At 42.9% G+C, this 15,580-nt stretch overlaps 2 protein-coding genes and 1 non-coding gene across 4 annotated transcripts in view; 2 read left to right on the top strand and 1 right to left on the bottom strand.

Moving 5' to 3' along the window:
• Positions 1-6,735, top strand: part of NKAP (NFKB activating protein) — a 28,190-nt gene extending 21,455 nt beyond the window's left edge. The window contains exon 9 of the mRNA XM_059680166.1: positions 3,488-6,735. Within this exon, the coding sequence (XP_059536149.1) occupies positions 3,488-3,662 (175 nt within the window). The 3' untranslated portion in view covers positions 3,663-6,735. The remainder of the gene's footprint in view (positions 1-3,487) is intronic.
• Positions 1,880-2,008, top strand: LOC132225443 (small nucleolar RNA SNORA11). Its single transcript, XR_009450941.1, has one exon. It is a non-coding gene; the product is annotated as a small nucleolar RNA SNORA11 (small nucleolar RNA).
• A 23-nt stretch (positions 6,736-6,758) lies between the features above and the next one.
• Positions 6,759-13,298, bottom strand: AKAP14 (A-kinase anchoring protein 14). 2 transcript variants are annotated; one of them, XM_059680167.1, is made up of 3 exons: positions 12,691-13,298; positions 7,377-7,429; positions 6,759-6,895 (listed from the first exon to the last, which is right to left on the bottom strand). In XM_059680167.1, the coding sequence occupies exons 1-3, from the start codon at positions 12,964-12,966 to the stop codon at positions 6,811-6,813; spliced, it is 414 nt and encodes a 137-aa protein (XP_059536150.1). In that variant the 5' UTR covers positions 12,967-13,298; the 3' UTR covers positions 6,759-6,810. The 2 variants fall into 2 exon arrangements, 1 of the variants encoding a protein (XP_059536150.1); XR_009450776.1 differs by lacking the exon at positions 12,691-13,298 and adding an exon at positions 11,371-11,483 and having other exon boundaries at positions 6,811-6,895.
• Between the last annotated feature and the right edge of the window lie 2,282 nt (positions 13,299-15,580).

Genomic DNA, 15,580 nt, shown 5'->3' on the forward strand with positions numbered 1-15,580 from the left:
AAGAGCAGAAAAGGATTATGACAGACATCAGGTTCAGCATGGGGGAATGAATATAAAATTAGGGAAGAGAAAGCAAAGTACCAGGAAGAACAAGGAGAATGAAAAGGGCATCTCTACCAAGATCAAACTGAAGTTTGGATTTTCAAAAACTTTATAAACTTCTAAAGGTAGATACGTATTTTAAAATAAAATTGAAGGCAAACATTTGCAGTACCCCTGAAGCACTTCCAGAATCTTATAATTCTGAGACCCAACATTTAAGAATATTATATCTGAGGATCAGCACAATAAGATAAAAAGAAATTGGAGGCATAAGGACTGGAAATGAAGATATAACACAGTCACTTTTTGTGAATGATATGGATTGTTTATATAGAAATCCTAAAGAACCTAGAGATAAATTATAAATAATAAGAGGGTTTAACAAATAGTTGTATATAAGATTAATACACAAAAATCAATTGCATTTCTATGCACCATCAACAAACAACTAGAAAATGTAATTAAATAAAAAGTAAACAACATTTGTTTATCAGAGAATATGAAGGATTTAGGAATAAATATTTTTAAATATGTTTTTATTGATTTTAGAGGGAGAGGGATAGATAAAAACATCGATGAGAAAGAGACATCTATCGGCTGCCTGCACGCCCCTACTGGGCTTCAAGCCTGCAACATGAGCTTGTGCCCTGACTGGGAATGGAACCAAGGACCTCTTGGTTCATGGGTCGATATTCAACCACTGAATTACACTGGCCCGGCAGGAATAAATCTTAATAAAAAATGTCTAGGACCTCTACAGGGAAAACTATAAAACACTATTAAGAGACATTTCAAAATAAATGAAGAGATACCATGTTCATGGACAGAAAGGCAATATTGTAAAGTTATCAGTTCTTCCCAAATTGATCTGTAGATTCAGTAAAGTTCTCATCAAAATCACAACAGAGTTTTCCGTGAAACTTCATAAGTTGGTTTTAAAATGTATTTGTTAGACTAGAGGGCCAAGAATAGCCTGGTCACTTCTGAAGAAGAGGGGGATGATGAGACTTGCTCTACCAGATATGAGGACTTATTATGAAGCTTACAGCACTTTCAAAAGTGTTGGGGAACAAATGAATTGTTCAATGGAATAAAATACAGAGTCCAGGGACAAAGTCATGCATGTATGGAACTTAGGTATATGAAAGAGATAGCCTATAGGATCACTGGGGAAAGAAGGAACTATTCAGTAAATGGTTCAGGGAAAAAATGGTTATGTGTATGGGAAAAGATGAAAGTAGAACCATATATTACCATATTTAAAAATCAGTACAGCTAGGTTAAGAACTTAAATGTCAAAAACAACTTTAAAACTCAGTATAAAATATGAGCAGGTATCTATTAGAACTTGGGGTGGAGGAAGTGTTTTTTAAAGGACAAAAATACAAAATAACCATAAGATAAAATATTGATAAATTTGCCTAGGTTAAAAATACGAACTTTTGTTCATCAAAAGGCATCTTAAAATAAGTAAAAAGACAAGTTCCAAGCTGAGGTAAGAAAGAAGCAATAAAAATATATTTTTTTTAAAAAAAAAAGAGTGGGAAAATGATACGAAGAGGCATTTGTCAGAAGAAGATATATATGAGCTATAAATACATAAAAAGATGATCATGCCTGACCTGCGTGGCTCAGTGGTTGAGTGAGTGTCCACCTATGAATCAGGAGGTCATGGGTTCGATTCCCAGTCAGGGCACATGCCCGGGTTGATGTTTCTACTTCTCTCTCCCGCTCCCTTCCTCTCTGAAATCAATTTAAAAAAAAAAAAATATATATATATATATATATATATATATATATATATATATATATATATATATATATGTTTTAAAGATGGTGGATGTGGAGAGAGCAGAGTGCCTGAATAATGGCTCCTCTGTGTATAACACATCCAACAGCAACTTGGGCTTACTCCTCACAGGTGGCAGGATACCATGACCTTCCTGTGACATTACGCCCTATATATATATATATATATGTGTGTGTGTGTGTGTGTGTGTGTGTGTGTGTGTGTGTGTGTGTGTGTGTGTGTATACACACACACACACACACACACACATACACATACACATACTAATAAAAGGGTAATGTGCTAATTAGACCAGACGACCTTCCGGACATCCTTCTGGACAAAGCCTTGGTGGCGGGGCCAAGGCAGAGGCAGTTAGGGGCAATCAGGCCAGGAGGGGAGGGCAGTTGGGGTTGATCAGGCTGGTGGGGGGGGCAGTTGGGGGCCAGCAGGCCAGCAGGGGAGGGCCAGTTAGGGGTCAGCAGGCCAGCAGGGGAGGGCCAGTTAGGGGTGAGCAGGCCAGCAGGGGGAGGCAGTTGGGGGCCAGCAGGCCAGTGGGGGGGGGCAGTTGTGGGCGAGCAGGCTGGCAGGCAGAGTGGTTAGGGGCGATCAGGCAGGCAGGCAGGTGAGCGGTTAAGAGCCAGTGGTCCCAGATTGCGAGAGGGCCTAAACCGGCAGTTGGACATCCCCCAAGGGGTCCCAGATTGGAGAGGGTGCAGGCTGGGCTGAGGGACAACAACCCCCCCCCCCCCGCACAAATTTTGTGCACCAGGCCACGTGTGTGTGTGTGTGTGTGTGTGTGTGTGTGTGTGTGTGTGTGTGAGTGTGAGTATAAAAGATGTTCATTATCATTGGAAATGGAAATTAAGAACACACTGAAATACCATTTTGCTTGCATTTGATAAAAGTTCACAGTTCTAACAATACCAAGCATTTGAGAGAATGTGGATCTACAGGATCTCTTAAATATTACCAGTGGTGGTGTAAATGGGTATAACCACCTTGGAAAAAAGTCTGACATTATATTAGAAAGTTAAGCATTCATATACTTTTATGACCCAAACTAATTCCTTGGCCTCTCTTTCACAGAAACATGTGTCAAAGCAATCTGTTCATCCATCGCTCAGGGTCTGCTGGTCAGCCCCAGCACTGGTTGTTTTACTGGAAACAGCAGAACTAGACTTATGCTCTTAGTATTTGAAATTAATGACATTCACAATGTTGACAGGACATCAGAGATCATTAATTGAATACTAGAAATAAATCAAAGGACAGGGCAGATAAAATGATCTTTTGAAAATATAACCCATTACAAAAATAGTTTCTATTTGTCAGATTTTTAAGTAAATCACTCTGTATTAAGAAAGGATTAATGCCTGGCCATTATGGTTCAGCGGTTGAGCATCGACCTATGAACCAGGAGGTCACAGTTTGATTGTGGTAAGGGCACATGTGGAGTTGCAGGCTTGGCCCCTAGTAAGGGAGTGTGCAGGAGGCAACCGAAAAATGATTCTCTCAGAATTGATGTTTCTATCTCCCTCTCCTTTCCTCTCTGAAGTCAATAAAAATATATTTTAAAAAAGAAAGAAAGGATTAATGAGAATAACTATGAGAATAATTACTGAGAAATTAAACCAAAAATGAAATTTTCTCCAGGCACCGCCGAATGGAGGCTGTGCGGCTACGGAAAGAGAACCAGATCTATAGTGCTGATGAGAAGAGAGCTCTTGCATCCTTTAACCAAGAAGAAAGACGAAAGAGAGAAAACAAGATTCTGGCCAGTTTTCGAGAGATGGTATACAGAAAAACTAAAGGGAAAGATGACAAATAAGGATTTTCAGATTGTTCAGCAGACATTTTCAACAAAAAGTCTGGGTTCCATATATACATACAAAAAGGTTATTATGATCTGGAAGTCTTTACAGTGCTACTGTGCCTTCTATTTAATTCTTTCAGTCCTTCAATAAAAAGCTGCTTATTGATATTACTTTGGTATATTTTGGATTGCCCATAAAACTTTCTGGTTGAAAAATCCAAATTGTGAATGAAATCCTACTATATTTGGGGAGGTGACATTGAGAGAAGATGTCAGTGAGATGAAAAATAAGTTGCACTGTCTCACACCATGGGACAGTGCTACTCTTAGCTCTCCATGACACTCACCCCCGCCCCAAGTGAACTTGTGGGAAATTATTCCTCTATGTTGAATGTGTTATAAATGGATTGATAGAACCACACAGGAGGCCAGTTTTGTTAACAAAATTAAGGCATTGCTGAAAAAAAGCAAATCTGGAATTTGAAGATTGACTTTATTGTACAATATATAATCTGCCTTGAACACAGTGTATTTTGATTTTAGTCCCTACCCTCACCCTAAAACCCACAAACAAACCAAAAAGCAAATTAACCCACAGACTTATTAAATTGAAAATGTGAACATTAGTTTTAAAATTCTTAACAGGTTATTAAAAGTGTTTTTTCCAAATATAAAATATCGGGACGTCTACTGTTGTGCCAATGTAAGTACATTATTTTCATCTAAGCTGTACTTGGATCATAATTTGAATACTAGAAATGAATGGGAGTCAACTGTGGTCAGGTATTTAATACGGAAAAAATATGAGTCATTACTTTAACTTGGTTGTTTTATAAGGATGAAGCGAAAATTTTATTCAACATTTTTTGCCTGTCCTTTATGTAATTTTTTGTCTATCCTTTACATAAACCTTTCAGTTTATTTTTTACATCAGTCATGCAGTTTAATCTTTAATTTTATATAGAACCCCCTCAATTTTTCACTTTTTTATGGCTACTATTGACTTTTACTAGTATGTTTTGAAGAAATGGAAAATTCTGGGACTGTGAGATTACAATCTTTTTCCTTCCTTATTTTGTTCAATTTTAGTCACTAGGTCACAAGAGTGAAGCGGGAGGGGACAGTGGAAGCTCAGGTTGTTTTCGTTAAGATTGTTTTGAGCTGCATTATTATGTGCCTAGGATAAATTTAAATTACCTGGATGGTAAGGAAATTCTGATTCTGCTGTTATAAAATGCCCTCTCCTCTCTCTTTAGAATAAAGTGGGGGTTTTTTTCAAAGTTTTCAAATAAGGCAGTCAGATTTCTTTTTTTTTTTCCTTAAGGCAGTTAGATTTCAAAGCATAGCTCAGAAGCTTTACTATTTTAGCATGTTTTAGGAAAATGTCTATCTTTAACCCATAACTAGTGAACTGAACAGCCACTTGGCATGTAGCAACATTTATGACCCCTGAATTTGAAGTTATTTATATTTATCATCATTGCTGCCTAGTCTAAGAAATCTATTTTCCAAAAGTTAAAAGGAAACTAGATCCCAAATTTGGGAGTCCTAATCTATCTACTTCCCTGTATAATAAAACCTAAACTTATAATCCCCATTTAAAATTTTTGTTCTCTGAGAACATTTTTTATTACTGGTTCCTAGAGACTGAATGAGTTTGTTCTCTTATTTTCAGTACGCAAGATAGTTCAAATGCAACAATTTTGTGATATACTGTGCATTTTCATTGTATTCTTCTGCCTCCTCCAACAAATGTTTGTTGAGTAAATAGAAAAAAATGTTAATTTATTTCAAAACTTTACCATTTCTTTCATCAGGGTTTCTTCAGGAAAGATGTGCCAAGAATAGTTTCGGTAGCGTATTTTCTGGGAAAGGGGAGGGAAGAATAAAAATCTAAAAGTATTTTCTTTTTAGCTCATGAGAGTTACTGCTTCAAACTATGTGTAGTCACCTGAGCCATAAGTCTAATAGGCAGGCTTTTTTCAAAAAGACTTTACTTTTTGTTCTCCAAGGAAGACTTTTCTAGTTTCCCACCTCCTCCCCTGTTGCTCTAAGATTTTTCCCTCCTTTTTTATTTATTGCACAAATGTAACAGTTAAAAGAAAAATTACCCACAGTCTTACCACATCAGTTGTCTTTAGGGTTCTGTGTTTACTTCCAGTGCTTGTCTATGTAAATATGTATTCTGATGTACCTATAAGTAATCACTTGTAATGTAATTTGTCTTTGGTGTTTTAAAATGTTGTAGCCAGGAAAGACAGCCTCATAGGGTTGGTAGGAACAAGTGATAATCTGGTGTGAGGATGGGAAGAAGGCAAAAAATAAGTGAGGGTGGAGACTGAGCCTTCCATGTTTCATTGCCCCAATTCCTGCTGCCATCATTTCAATGCTGTGTTGTGGCAGGCAGCATGCCCAGTTTTAGAATTTCAGAATGTGTTTAACAATGATGCTTCACTCACTGTAAATGAAGGGGTCTGTGAGTAGAGAAACCCTTCAGACTGGTTATAGTATGAGACGTAGAACTGTTGCCATTTTTCTGTTCCCCAGTTGTGCCCATAAAGAGATGTATCTGGCCCTGGCTAGTGTGGATCCAGAGGTTAGAGCATTGGCCTGCGCACCAAAGGGTGCAGGTTTGATTCCTAGTCAAGGGCACGTGCCTGGGTTAGTTTGTTCTCTCTTTCTTTCTCTCTTTCTCTCTTTCTCTCTCTCTCTCTTCTTTCTCTCCCTCCACTCTCTCTAAAAATCAATGGGAAAAATATGCTTGGGTTTGGATTAACAAAAACAAACAAAAGTTGTGTCTGGGCTGGACACTTAGCTCAAATGGGAGAATAGGCAGTCAAGTACCAATTTCAGTTGGTCTGACAGGTGAATTTTAGCAACTCTCTAAACTCAACTTCTATACTTGTAAGACTCTGAGTGATGCAGATAGTGATGGGAAAAACCTTTTAGAAAATAGAAAACAACTTACTGGTTATTCTGTCAGCATGATGGAAGTTGCCAAATGGAAAATGAATGAATGCAAAAAAAATACAGTTGGATTGTGTGTCACCGGTTTATTATTCAATAAATGTGTTGTGGTTTGATGTGCCATATGGTGTTTTTTAATACATTCTGATTAGAAATCCAATCATAAAACATTCTGTAAGAGTCAGACACAATTGAATTAGAAGGGAAATGACTTCATTATATTATGTTTGGCCACAACCATTTCCTTCACCCAATTTTCTCGAAAGCGAGTCGTTCCTGGTCTGCAGAGGAAGAAAAACAAACATACCAAAAGCTTTTTAAAATAAAAGGAACCATTGAGCCAAAGATTGATTCCCTGTTTACTCTGTTTCATTCCTGGTGAGCAAAAAGCCTTTGGGGGGGGGTGGTCTAAGACTGTATCTATTCCTTAGGCCCAGTCAATACAAGAATTCATGAGCTTATATATATTCTTTAAAAGAGCTGCTATACAAATAAAAGAGGTTGTTATATGTGAGTTAATTCAATGTAATTGTGAATTTTCCTATAAAAACAATAGATATGACCCACTTTGCCACCACCCTACTCCAACTAATGCTCAAGTTTATAATCACTGAAAAACAAGATACTAAAAAGCAAACAAAAACAATTTTCTAGAACAGTAACAGTGTCCTACTTTCAGTCCATCCTAATGCGCTAGGTGGTCACCTTTCTCGTTTGGACCACCTACCGCCCATTTCAAATAAGTCTCCAAATGTTCATTACCTGTGAACTAGTGACTGGCCTTCAAACATATAAGAGATATCAATGGGTGCATCCTAAGAGAGAAAAAGACAGTTGTCAGCCTAGACCCGTGGTCGGCAAACTGCGGCTCGCGAGCCACATGCGGCTCTTTGGCCCCTTGAGTGTAGCTCTTCCTAAGCCTTAGGAGTACCCTAATTAAGTTAATAACAATGTACCTACCTATATAGTTTAAGTATAAAAAATTTTGGCTCTCAAAAGAAATTTCAATCGTTGTACTGTTGATATTTGGCTCTGTTGACTAATGTTTGCCGACCACTGGCCTAGACCAATGATGGCGAACCTTTTGAGCTCGGCGTGTCAGCATTTTGAAAAACCCTAACTTAACTCTGGTGCCATGTCACATATAGAAATTTTTTGATATTTGCAACCATAGTAGAACAAAGACTTATATTTTTGGTATTTATTTTATATATTTAAATGCCATTTAACAAAGAAAAATCAACCAAAAAAATGAGTTCGCGTGTCACCTCTGACACACGTGTCATAGGTTCGCCATCACTGGCCTAGACCAATCATACCAACTCATGATTCCTTCCATCTCTATACTTTTCCATATATATACTCTTAAGTTTCTAGACTTCATCTCCCTTATAAATTGGGAATCTGTAGGTTGTAGTTATTTGTCACATCAAACCTCTGTTCTCCAAAAGATCTTTTGGTCAACAAATACTTTAAGCATCACCACAACATTGGAAACAAGTCAGGAGAGGAGTATGCTCATTAAGAGCTTGAATAAGTCATTTACTGTCTTTACATGTTCCAGTTTACTCAACTGATAGTAGCTACTTTACCTCTGAGTAATGGCATAAGAATAAAATAATATAGATTAACAAATTTTGAAAAACATGTTTAAAGCAGCATAAAAACGTAGGTTGTAATATTGTTTCAGTGGTCCCCACCAGTTCTCCCCTACAAAGTTATACTCAGAATTCTGAGCAAGAGCCCTTCTCCCAAGCCCCCTCTCTCTGTGGTCATGGTTTATGGTCTTGCTTACCTCCACCAGCCTTACTTTCTGATCTCTAAACTTGTCATTTATCAAGATAGCTGATGGTAGGATATATGACCGGGAAAAGCAAGAGCTCTGCATATTTTACCTTTTTAAATTACTTCAGGTTTCAAAATCTCTGACTAGATAAGTTTATACTAGGATAGAGTGAATATTGGACATAATTAGCTCACTGTGTGGTCACATAGCCTTAGAGTGAGACAAAACTTCAAATAACTTTGTGAATGGATGGAAAGCAAAAGGGGATATAACATTTTTATGTCTGCTGTATTCCAGGCATTATGCTTGAAATCAGCCCTGCTCCTCTGAGAACGCTATGCCTGGATTCATGTTATTTTGACTCTTTTCACACCAGCTATCAACATATTTCAGATTCATGGTCTACCTAATGGCTATAAGCAGGCATTCAAATATTTATTGAGTGCCTACTCTTTGCCAGACCTTGTTTTACAGCAAAACAAAAATCTCTGCTTTTATGGCACTTGCATTCTGGTAGGGAGAACAGGTGATAAGATAAATTATATAGCATATCAGAAGGTGATAAAGTGTTAAGAAAAAGAAAAAGCATTGGTGGGTGGGGGAGTAGTGGTAGAAAGTGCAGCATAGGCGGTGAGAGAGCAGGCCATGCACATACCTAGGGGAGAGTGTTTCAGTCAGAAGGAACAGCAAGTGCAAAGGCCCTGAGGCAGGAGTATATTATTAAAGAGTAGCAAGATCAGAGTGGCTGGAGAGAGTAAGTGAGGGAGAAGGAATAGTGGGAAAGCGGAAATAACAGAGACCAGATCACGCAAGGCCTTGTAGGCCCTTACTACTCAAAGCATAGTTTATAGACCTGTAGCATCAGCCTTGCCTGGGAACTTTTTAGTAATGCAGAATCTCAAGCCCCACCTCAGAGCTCCTGAATCAGAATCTTCCAAATAATGTGCATGCACTTTGAAGTTTGAGAAACACATTGCAATATGTTTAAACAGAGGAGTGACATCAATTCATTTAATAAGGGTCACTCTGGCTGGCTGCTATATTTATAGAACAGAGACATGATGAGGGCAAGGGTGGAAGCAGAAGGACCAATTAGAAGGCTATTGAAATAATCTTGATGAGAGATCATGGTATCTTGGACCAGGATGGTAGAAGTGGAGTGGTAAGAAATTGTTGGATTCAAGACCTGTTTTTCACTCACTAGGGAGGTGGGACACCAGTGGTGGGGCCCTAGCCCATCGCCCTCAGCAGTGTGTGGCCCTGAGCATGGGTGTAATGGCTCCGGCTTCCTGCCTGGGCAGTCAGCACTCACAGAATAGAACCATGGTTTTTAAAAGCCGGTTATCTTCTGAGGCCTTGTCACCAGGAAGCTACCTGAGGCCCTGATTGGAGAGCGGCAGTGGAGAGCGTATTAGTAGTAGTGCCTCTTCACTGTTGGTTGCCCACCTGGGCCCAGTGAGGCACACAGTCTGGGCACCTAGGTGCATGAGCAGCCTGGGAACATGGTAATATACTCCTGCCTCAGGGCCTTTGCACTTGCTGTTCCTTCTGACTGAAACACTGTAGAGGCTGTAGAGCAAGCTTCTTGGCCCCTGTGAGTGAACACTGGCCTAGGCCAGATGCAGGAGATAGTGAGGAGAAGGCCCCGCTGCACTGTTAAGATAGGGAACGGGTTGTTTAAAGGTGGAATGGAGCAGCGAGCAGATAAAAAGCCGTGGACACAGGCTGTGTCCCAGCCACTGAACATCCATTCTGCTCCATATATAATGGAATATCACTCGGCCACAAAAAAGAATAAAATGTCACCGTTTGCCACCACATGGATGGACCTAGAGCAGTGGTTCTCAACCTTCCTAATGCCGCGACCCTTTAACATGCCGAGTACTCATATGTGAGCGTATCTGCATGTGGGCAGACCCGCCTGGAGACGGATAGAGGAGTGGTGTCTCGGTTCCTAAGACCATCGAAAATATGTGTTTTCCGATGGTATTAGGTGACCCCTATGAAAGGGTCGCGACCCACAGGTTGAGAACCGCTGATCTAGAGGGTATTATGCTCAGTAACATGTCAGTCAGAGAAAGACAAATACCATATGACCTCACTTATATGTGGAATCTGAAGAACAAAGTTGAAGCAACAGAAAAGGTGGCATGGGGATCTGAAATGAGTGGTCCCCAGTGGGGGGGATACCCTGAGGTCTGCACAAACATACTGCACCCCAGTGAGGTTCACACTCAGTAAGGGGCAGCGGGGCTGTGACAGGACCGCCCTGCTGGGCTTCTAGTCAGAGAAGAATGGTGCTGAGCCCGAGGAGCCTGCCCTAGCCCAGGGGTGACCTATTCTCAAGGAGCCAAGACAGTTAGCCACAGGCTTTATCTCCAGATGTGGCTCAGAACTCACTAAAAATGTAATCGTGAAAGGACGAGAGCTATGACCATGGTGACCCGGAGGACCTAGTGAGTTCCCGGAATATGTGGTGACTCACGGTGACTCGGGGCGCTGCCAGTCTACCTCGGCGTGGGCAGCCGCTCTCAGGTGCCTCTGCAGGTTACTGACCCTGCCCAGGGCTGCCCGCACTGGCTGCACTCCCAGCTCAGAGGCTCAGCCCCCACCCCTCACAGTGCCCTGCGCGGGGACAGCGCTCCCCACCCCTGGAGAGTGCCTTGCGCGGAAACAGCGCTCCCTCTGGCACAGTGCCGCCACTCCAGGGGACAATGCAGGGCGGGGCCCAGGGACCCGAGTCCCAGCGCAGCCCCGGGCCCCGAAGGGCCCCGAAGGGCCCCGAAGGGCCCCGAAGGGCCCCGAAGGGCCCCGAAGGGCCCCGAAGGGCCCCGAAGGGCCCCGAAGGGCCCCGAAGGGCCCCGAAGGGCCCCGAAGGGCCCCGCCGAAGGGGCGACTCACTCTTTGCACGCTGCCCCTCAGAGTGCTCAGTGCCCTGCCCACCCGACCCCACTGTCGGCGCCCACTCACCGGTTTGCTGGGCCGCGCAGTCGCTGTGGGAGCAGCTCAGGACTTCGAGGAAGCGGCGGGGCTCTAGAGTCCCACGCTGCGCTGGGCCTGTGTACTCAGGTGACCAGCACGGCCAGCGCTGCGAAACGCCCCCCCCCCCGCCCACCCCCGCGCTCACCGCCCCCCCCCGCCCGCGCGCGCCACCCCCTCCCCCCGCGCCGCGCCGCCCCCGCCCCCCGCGCCGCGCCGCCCCCCCTGCCCCCGCGCCGCGCCGCCCCCCCCGCCCGCGCCGCCCCCCTCCCTCCGTGCCGCGCCCCCCCCCCCCCGCCCATGCCGCCCCCTTCCCCCGCGCCGCCCCCGCCGGCGGGCCCTCCAGCGACCTGGGGTTAGCTGAGCGGGATGCAGGCCCAGCAGGGCCCATGTGCACTAGACATTGGTACTGAGTCAGCGCAGTGACCACTGGGACAGCTCCACCCTGGAGCCCATGACCTGTCCCTCCAGGTGCAAGTGCTTCCCTTCCTGTGCACGCTGTTTCCCAATCACTGTTGCTCCCTGGATTCAGGAATTTCTTTGTATAAACTGAACTGGCCCCAGGAATCCCCTTAAAAGAGACAGTACATTGTTGGCAGCCTGGTCGACTTTGTAGCTGTTGTTATAATTAAATGTTGGGGAAGTTTAAAAAACAACAAAAAAATACCTGTTTTTGAAGGTAGGGCCAACAATTTCCTAATGGATTGGATAAGGGGTCTGAAATAGTTAAGGATGATGCCAAGGATTTTGGCATCAACTGAGATGAGGAAAACTGCAGATAAGGTTTGGAAGGAAAAATTGTAAGTTCAATTCTGGTTACAATAAGTAAGATGTTTCTTAAACATCCAAGTCGCAGAAGCCTGGGCTGGAGACATAAATTTGGGAATCATAAGCTAGAGGTGACCCATTTACAGCCAGGAGACTGATAAGATCATCAAGGCAGTGAGTATAGAGAAGAAGTCCACGGCCTAAGTTTTAGGACGTTCTAATATGAAGATTGGTGAGAGGAGAAACTGGTAGAGACTGAAAAGGAATGGTCAGTGAGGCATTAGTCATTAGTCGCTCATTTCAGTGACCAAATGCCTCAAAACCAGAAGAGTATGTTGGTCTAGAAGCCAAATGGAATGTTTGTTTCATGAAGGAGGGAGTGATCAGCCATGGCAAGTGCTGTAGATGGGCCAAGCAGGATGAGAACAGAAATATGACTATTAAGTTTTACAAAGAAGGGGTCATCAATGACCTTGACAAGAGAAGTCTCCATTTTCATTGAAGTCTCACTAAAGGGAGCAGGGCATAAAGGGAAGAGCTTACCGGAGGTTTGTTTTTGTTGAACTTGACGGTGAAGAAGGCAAAGGCAGAGCTGTATGCCGTGGGTATCTGAGAAGTTGGGACACTCCAGCGTACAGAGTAGATGTAGTGGAAGCTGTGAATCAGGTCTCTCCTCTCTACCAACTTTGTGTAGTGAACCCAACGGTCTTCATACTCCCAAGTCTGTTTCACAGAAAAAAGAAAGAGCACACAGAGAAAGGCCTCTAGATAAAGGCAGCGCACAACAGTAGGGGTTACAGCCCTGCTTCTGGAGTCCATTTCTAACACTTTTGATTGGGATTCAAACTAGTCAACTTCCCATTATCTCCACAAGTGGAGGAGAAAAAAGGTGGAGCTGAAATGAAATGAGTTACTAATGCAAAGATCACTTGAGACCGGCCTTTGGACTGTAGATTCACATGCTCAGATGTTGATGTGTACATACACACTGCCTATATGTACACACTCACTTTCTTCCAGACCCTTACTTGGGAGGCAAGTTTGGTTCATTGGAAAATAATAAGAAAGTGACTAGAACATGTGATCTGCTCACTTTACTCAGGGAGACCTAAAAGTGTGACTAGAAAGTAATGAGGCTGATTTCGCAAATTGTTTTTGAAAGTCAGACTCACTTCATTGCATCCATAGGTCATATCCTATATAATAAAAGCCTAATATGCAAATCGACTAATTGGCAGAATGACCGGTGGGCAGGGCCTGCAAGTGGATGGCACCAGGACAGCCAAGGCAGGTGCCAGCAGGAAGAGGGAGGGGGCGGCAATCTGGGAGGGGTGGCAACTGGTGGCAGGGGATAGGGCGGGGAGGGCCAGAGCTGCCCCCTAGTGGTCAGTGCACTCCCACAGGGATGTCTGCGGGGAGCAGGCCTAAGCTGTCAGACATCCCCCAAGGGCTCCCGGACTGCGAGAGGGCGCAGGCCAGGCTGAGGGCCTCCCCACACCAGTGCACGAATTTTCATGCACCAGGCCTCTAGTATAAAATAAAGTAAAAAAAGGAATGAGTCAGGCAATTGGATCTTCCAAATCCCTCAGATCCCTACACCCTTGAAGAAGCTTCCCCTCCAAAGCACAAAGCTTGCCAGCACCTAGGGTCCACGGAAGTCATAATGCAGCCCTGATTCTTAGCACAGGGCCTTGAATGCTATAGGTATTTAACAAGTTCAATTCAACCTAACCCTTTGGGCTGGCTCTCAGGGCACAGGAAACTTCCAAACCAAAAGAGATCCTGAATTGCAGAGAAAAAGGAACCCTCGTGCACTGCTGGTGGGAATGCAGACTGGTGCAGCCACTGTGGAGAACAGTTTGGAGTTTCCTCAAAAAACTAAAAATGGAACTCCCATTTGACCCAGTGATCCCACTTCTAGGAATATACCCCAAGAAACTAGAAACACCAATCAGAAAGGATATAAGCACCCCTATGTTTATAGCAGCACAATTTGTAATAGCTAAGAGTTGGAAACAGCCTAAGTGCCCATCAGCAGATGAGTGGATTAAAAAATGGTGGTACATCTACACAATGGAATAGTATGTTGCAGTAAAAAAAAAAAAAAGAAGAAGAAGAAATTCTTACCATTTGCAACAGCATGGATGGACCTGGAGAGCATTATGCTAAATGAAATAAGCCAGTCAGAGAAAGATAAATATCACATGATCTCACTCATTTGTGGAATATAATGAACAACATAAACGGATGAACAAAAACTGATCCAGAGACAGAGAAGCATCGATCAGACTGTCAAACCTCAGAGGGAAGGTAGGGGAGGGTGGGGGTAAGGGAGAGAGATCAACCAAAGGACTTGTATGCATGCATATAAGCCTAACCAATGGACACAGACAACAGGGGGGTGAGGGCATGAGTGGTGGGTGGGGGGGCAATGGGGGAATAGGACACATATGTAATACCTTAATTAATAAAGAAAAACAATTTTAATAAAAAATAGCAACAAAAAAAAAGATCCTGAATTAAGATGAAGGTCCATAGAAGGAAGGAAGTGGGATTGTCTAACAATATCAGTGATGTGCAGAGGGACTGCGGGAGGAAATGGTAAAATGATTTCCAGCTCTCTTATAAAAAAAAAAAAAGCAGTAGGCTGGCCTTCTGCTTCAGCTTACTTTATTTCAAGTCTCTATCCAATTGGCTGTTTCAGTCAGCCATAAAGGAGCACCAGACTCTAGATTTCTTGAGATGAAGGACTGTGTCTTCCTACAGAGATCATTCCTTGTAATGAAGTTCAACAGTCAATTCCGTGAAGCCCATAGAAGAATGCCCTTTTTTCAATCTTTCTATAGTATTTGATATTTTTTTTAGCCCTAATGTTTAATCTGTCACATAAGCACAGATTTTGTAGCATTGGACTGGTCCCTAGAGATCATCTAATGAAGTCCCTTACTTTACAGATAAGGATATTGGGGCCTAGAAATGGAGAAGGACAGCCCAACACAACAGCTGGGATGGGGACTCAGGGCTCCCCAACACCCAGCTCAGTTTTCTCTCTACCCCATTAGATGCCTCAGGTCTAAGATTGTCTCCCTCTCAACTTGGTGTGTTAGTGTTTTTCCCCCTTTTGTGAACTAAGGCAGCCTTGAGCACGTTAAATACAACTATCACCATCAAGCCAATCTCTTCCCATTTTTATCACTGTGCAGGCAGCTGACTTTTATGTAACTCCAATGAGTGTGTGTTATCCTTGTGTTTTGTAATGTTTACAGAACCTTGCTTCATAAACTCACTACCAGGAAACAGTTTCTCATTGTGCTACTCTACCATGATGGCTTAGCCCATTACTAGACACTCAAAATCAACAGGCACTTGAAGTAAATGCACAAAGTTGTTATCAATGCTAAGTGACCTTTGAGCGAGTAGGACTGGGTATTGG

The sequence above is a fragment of the Myotis daubentonii genome, chromosome X, assembly GCF_963259705.1.
Source record: "Myotis daubentonii chromosome X, mMyoDau2.1, whole genome shotgun sequence".
Classification (NCBI taxonomy): Eukaryota; Metazoa; Chordata; class Mammalia; order Chiroptera; family Vespertilionidae; genus Myotis; species Myotis daubentonii.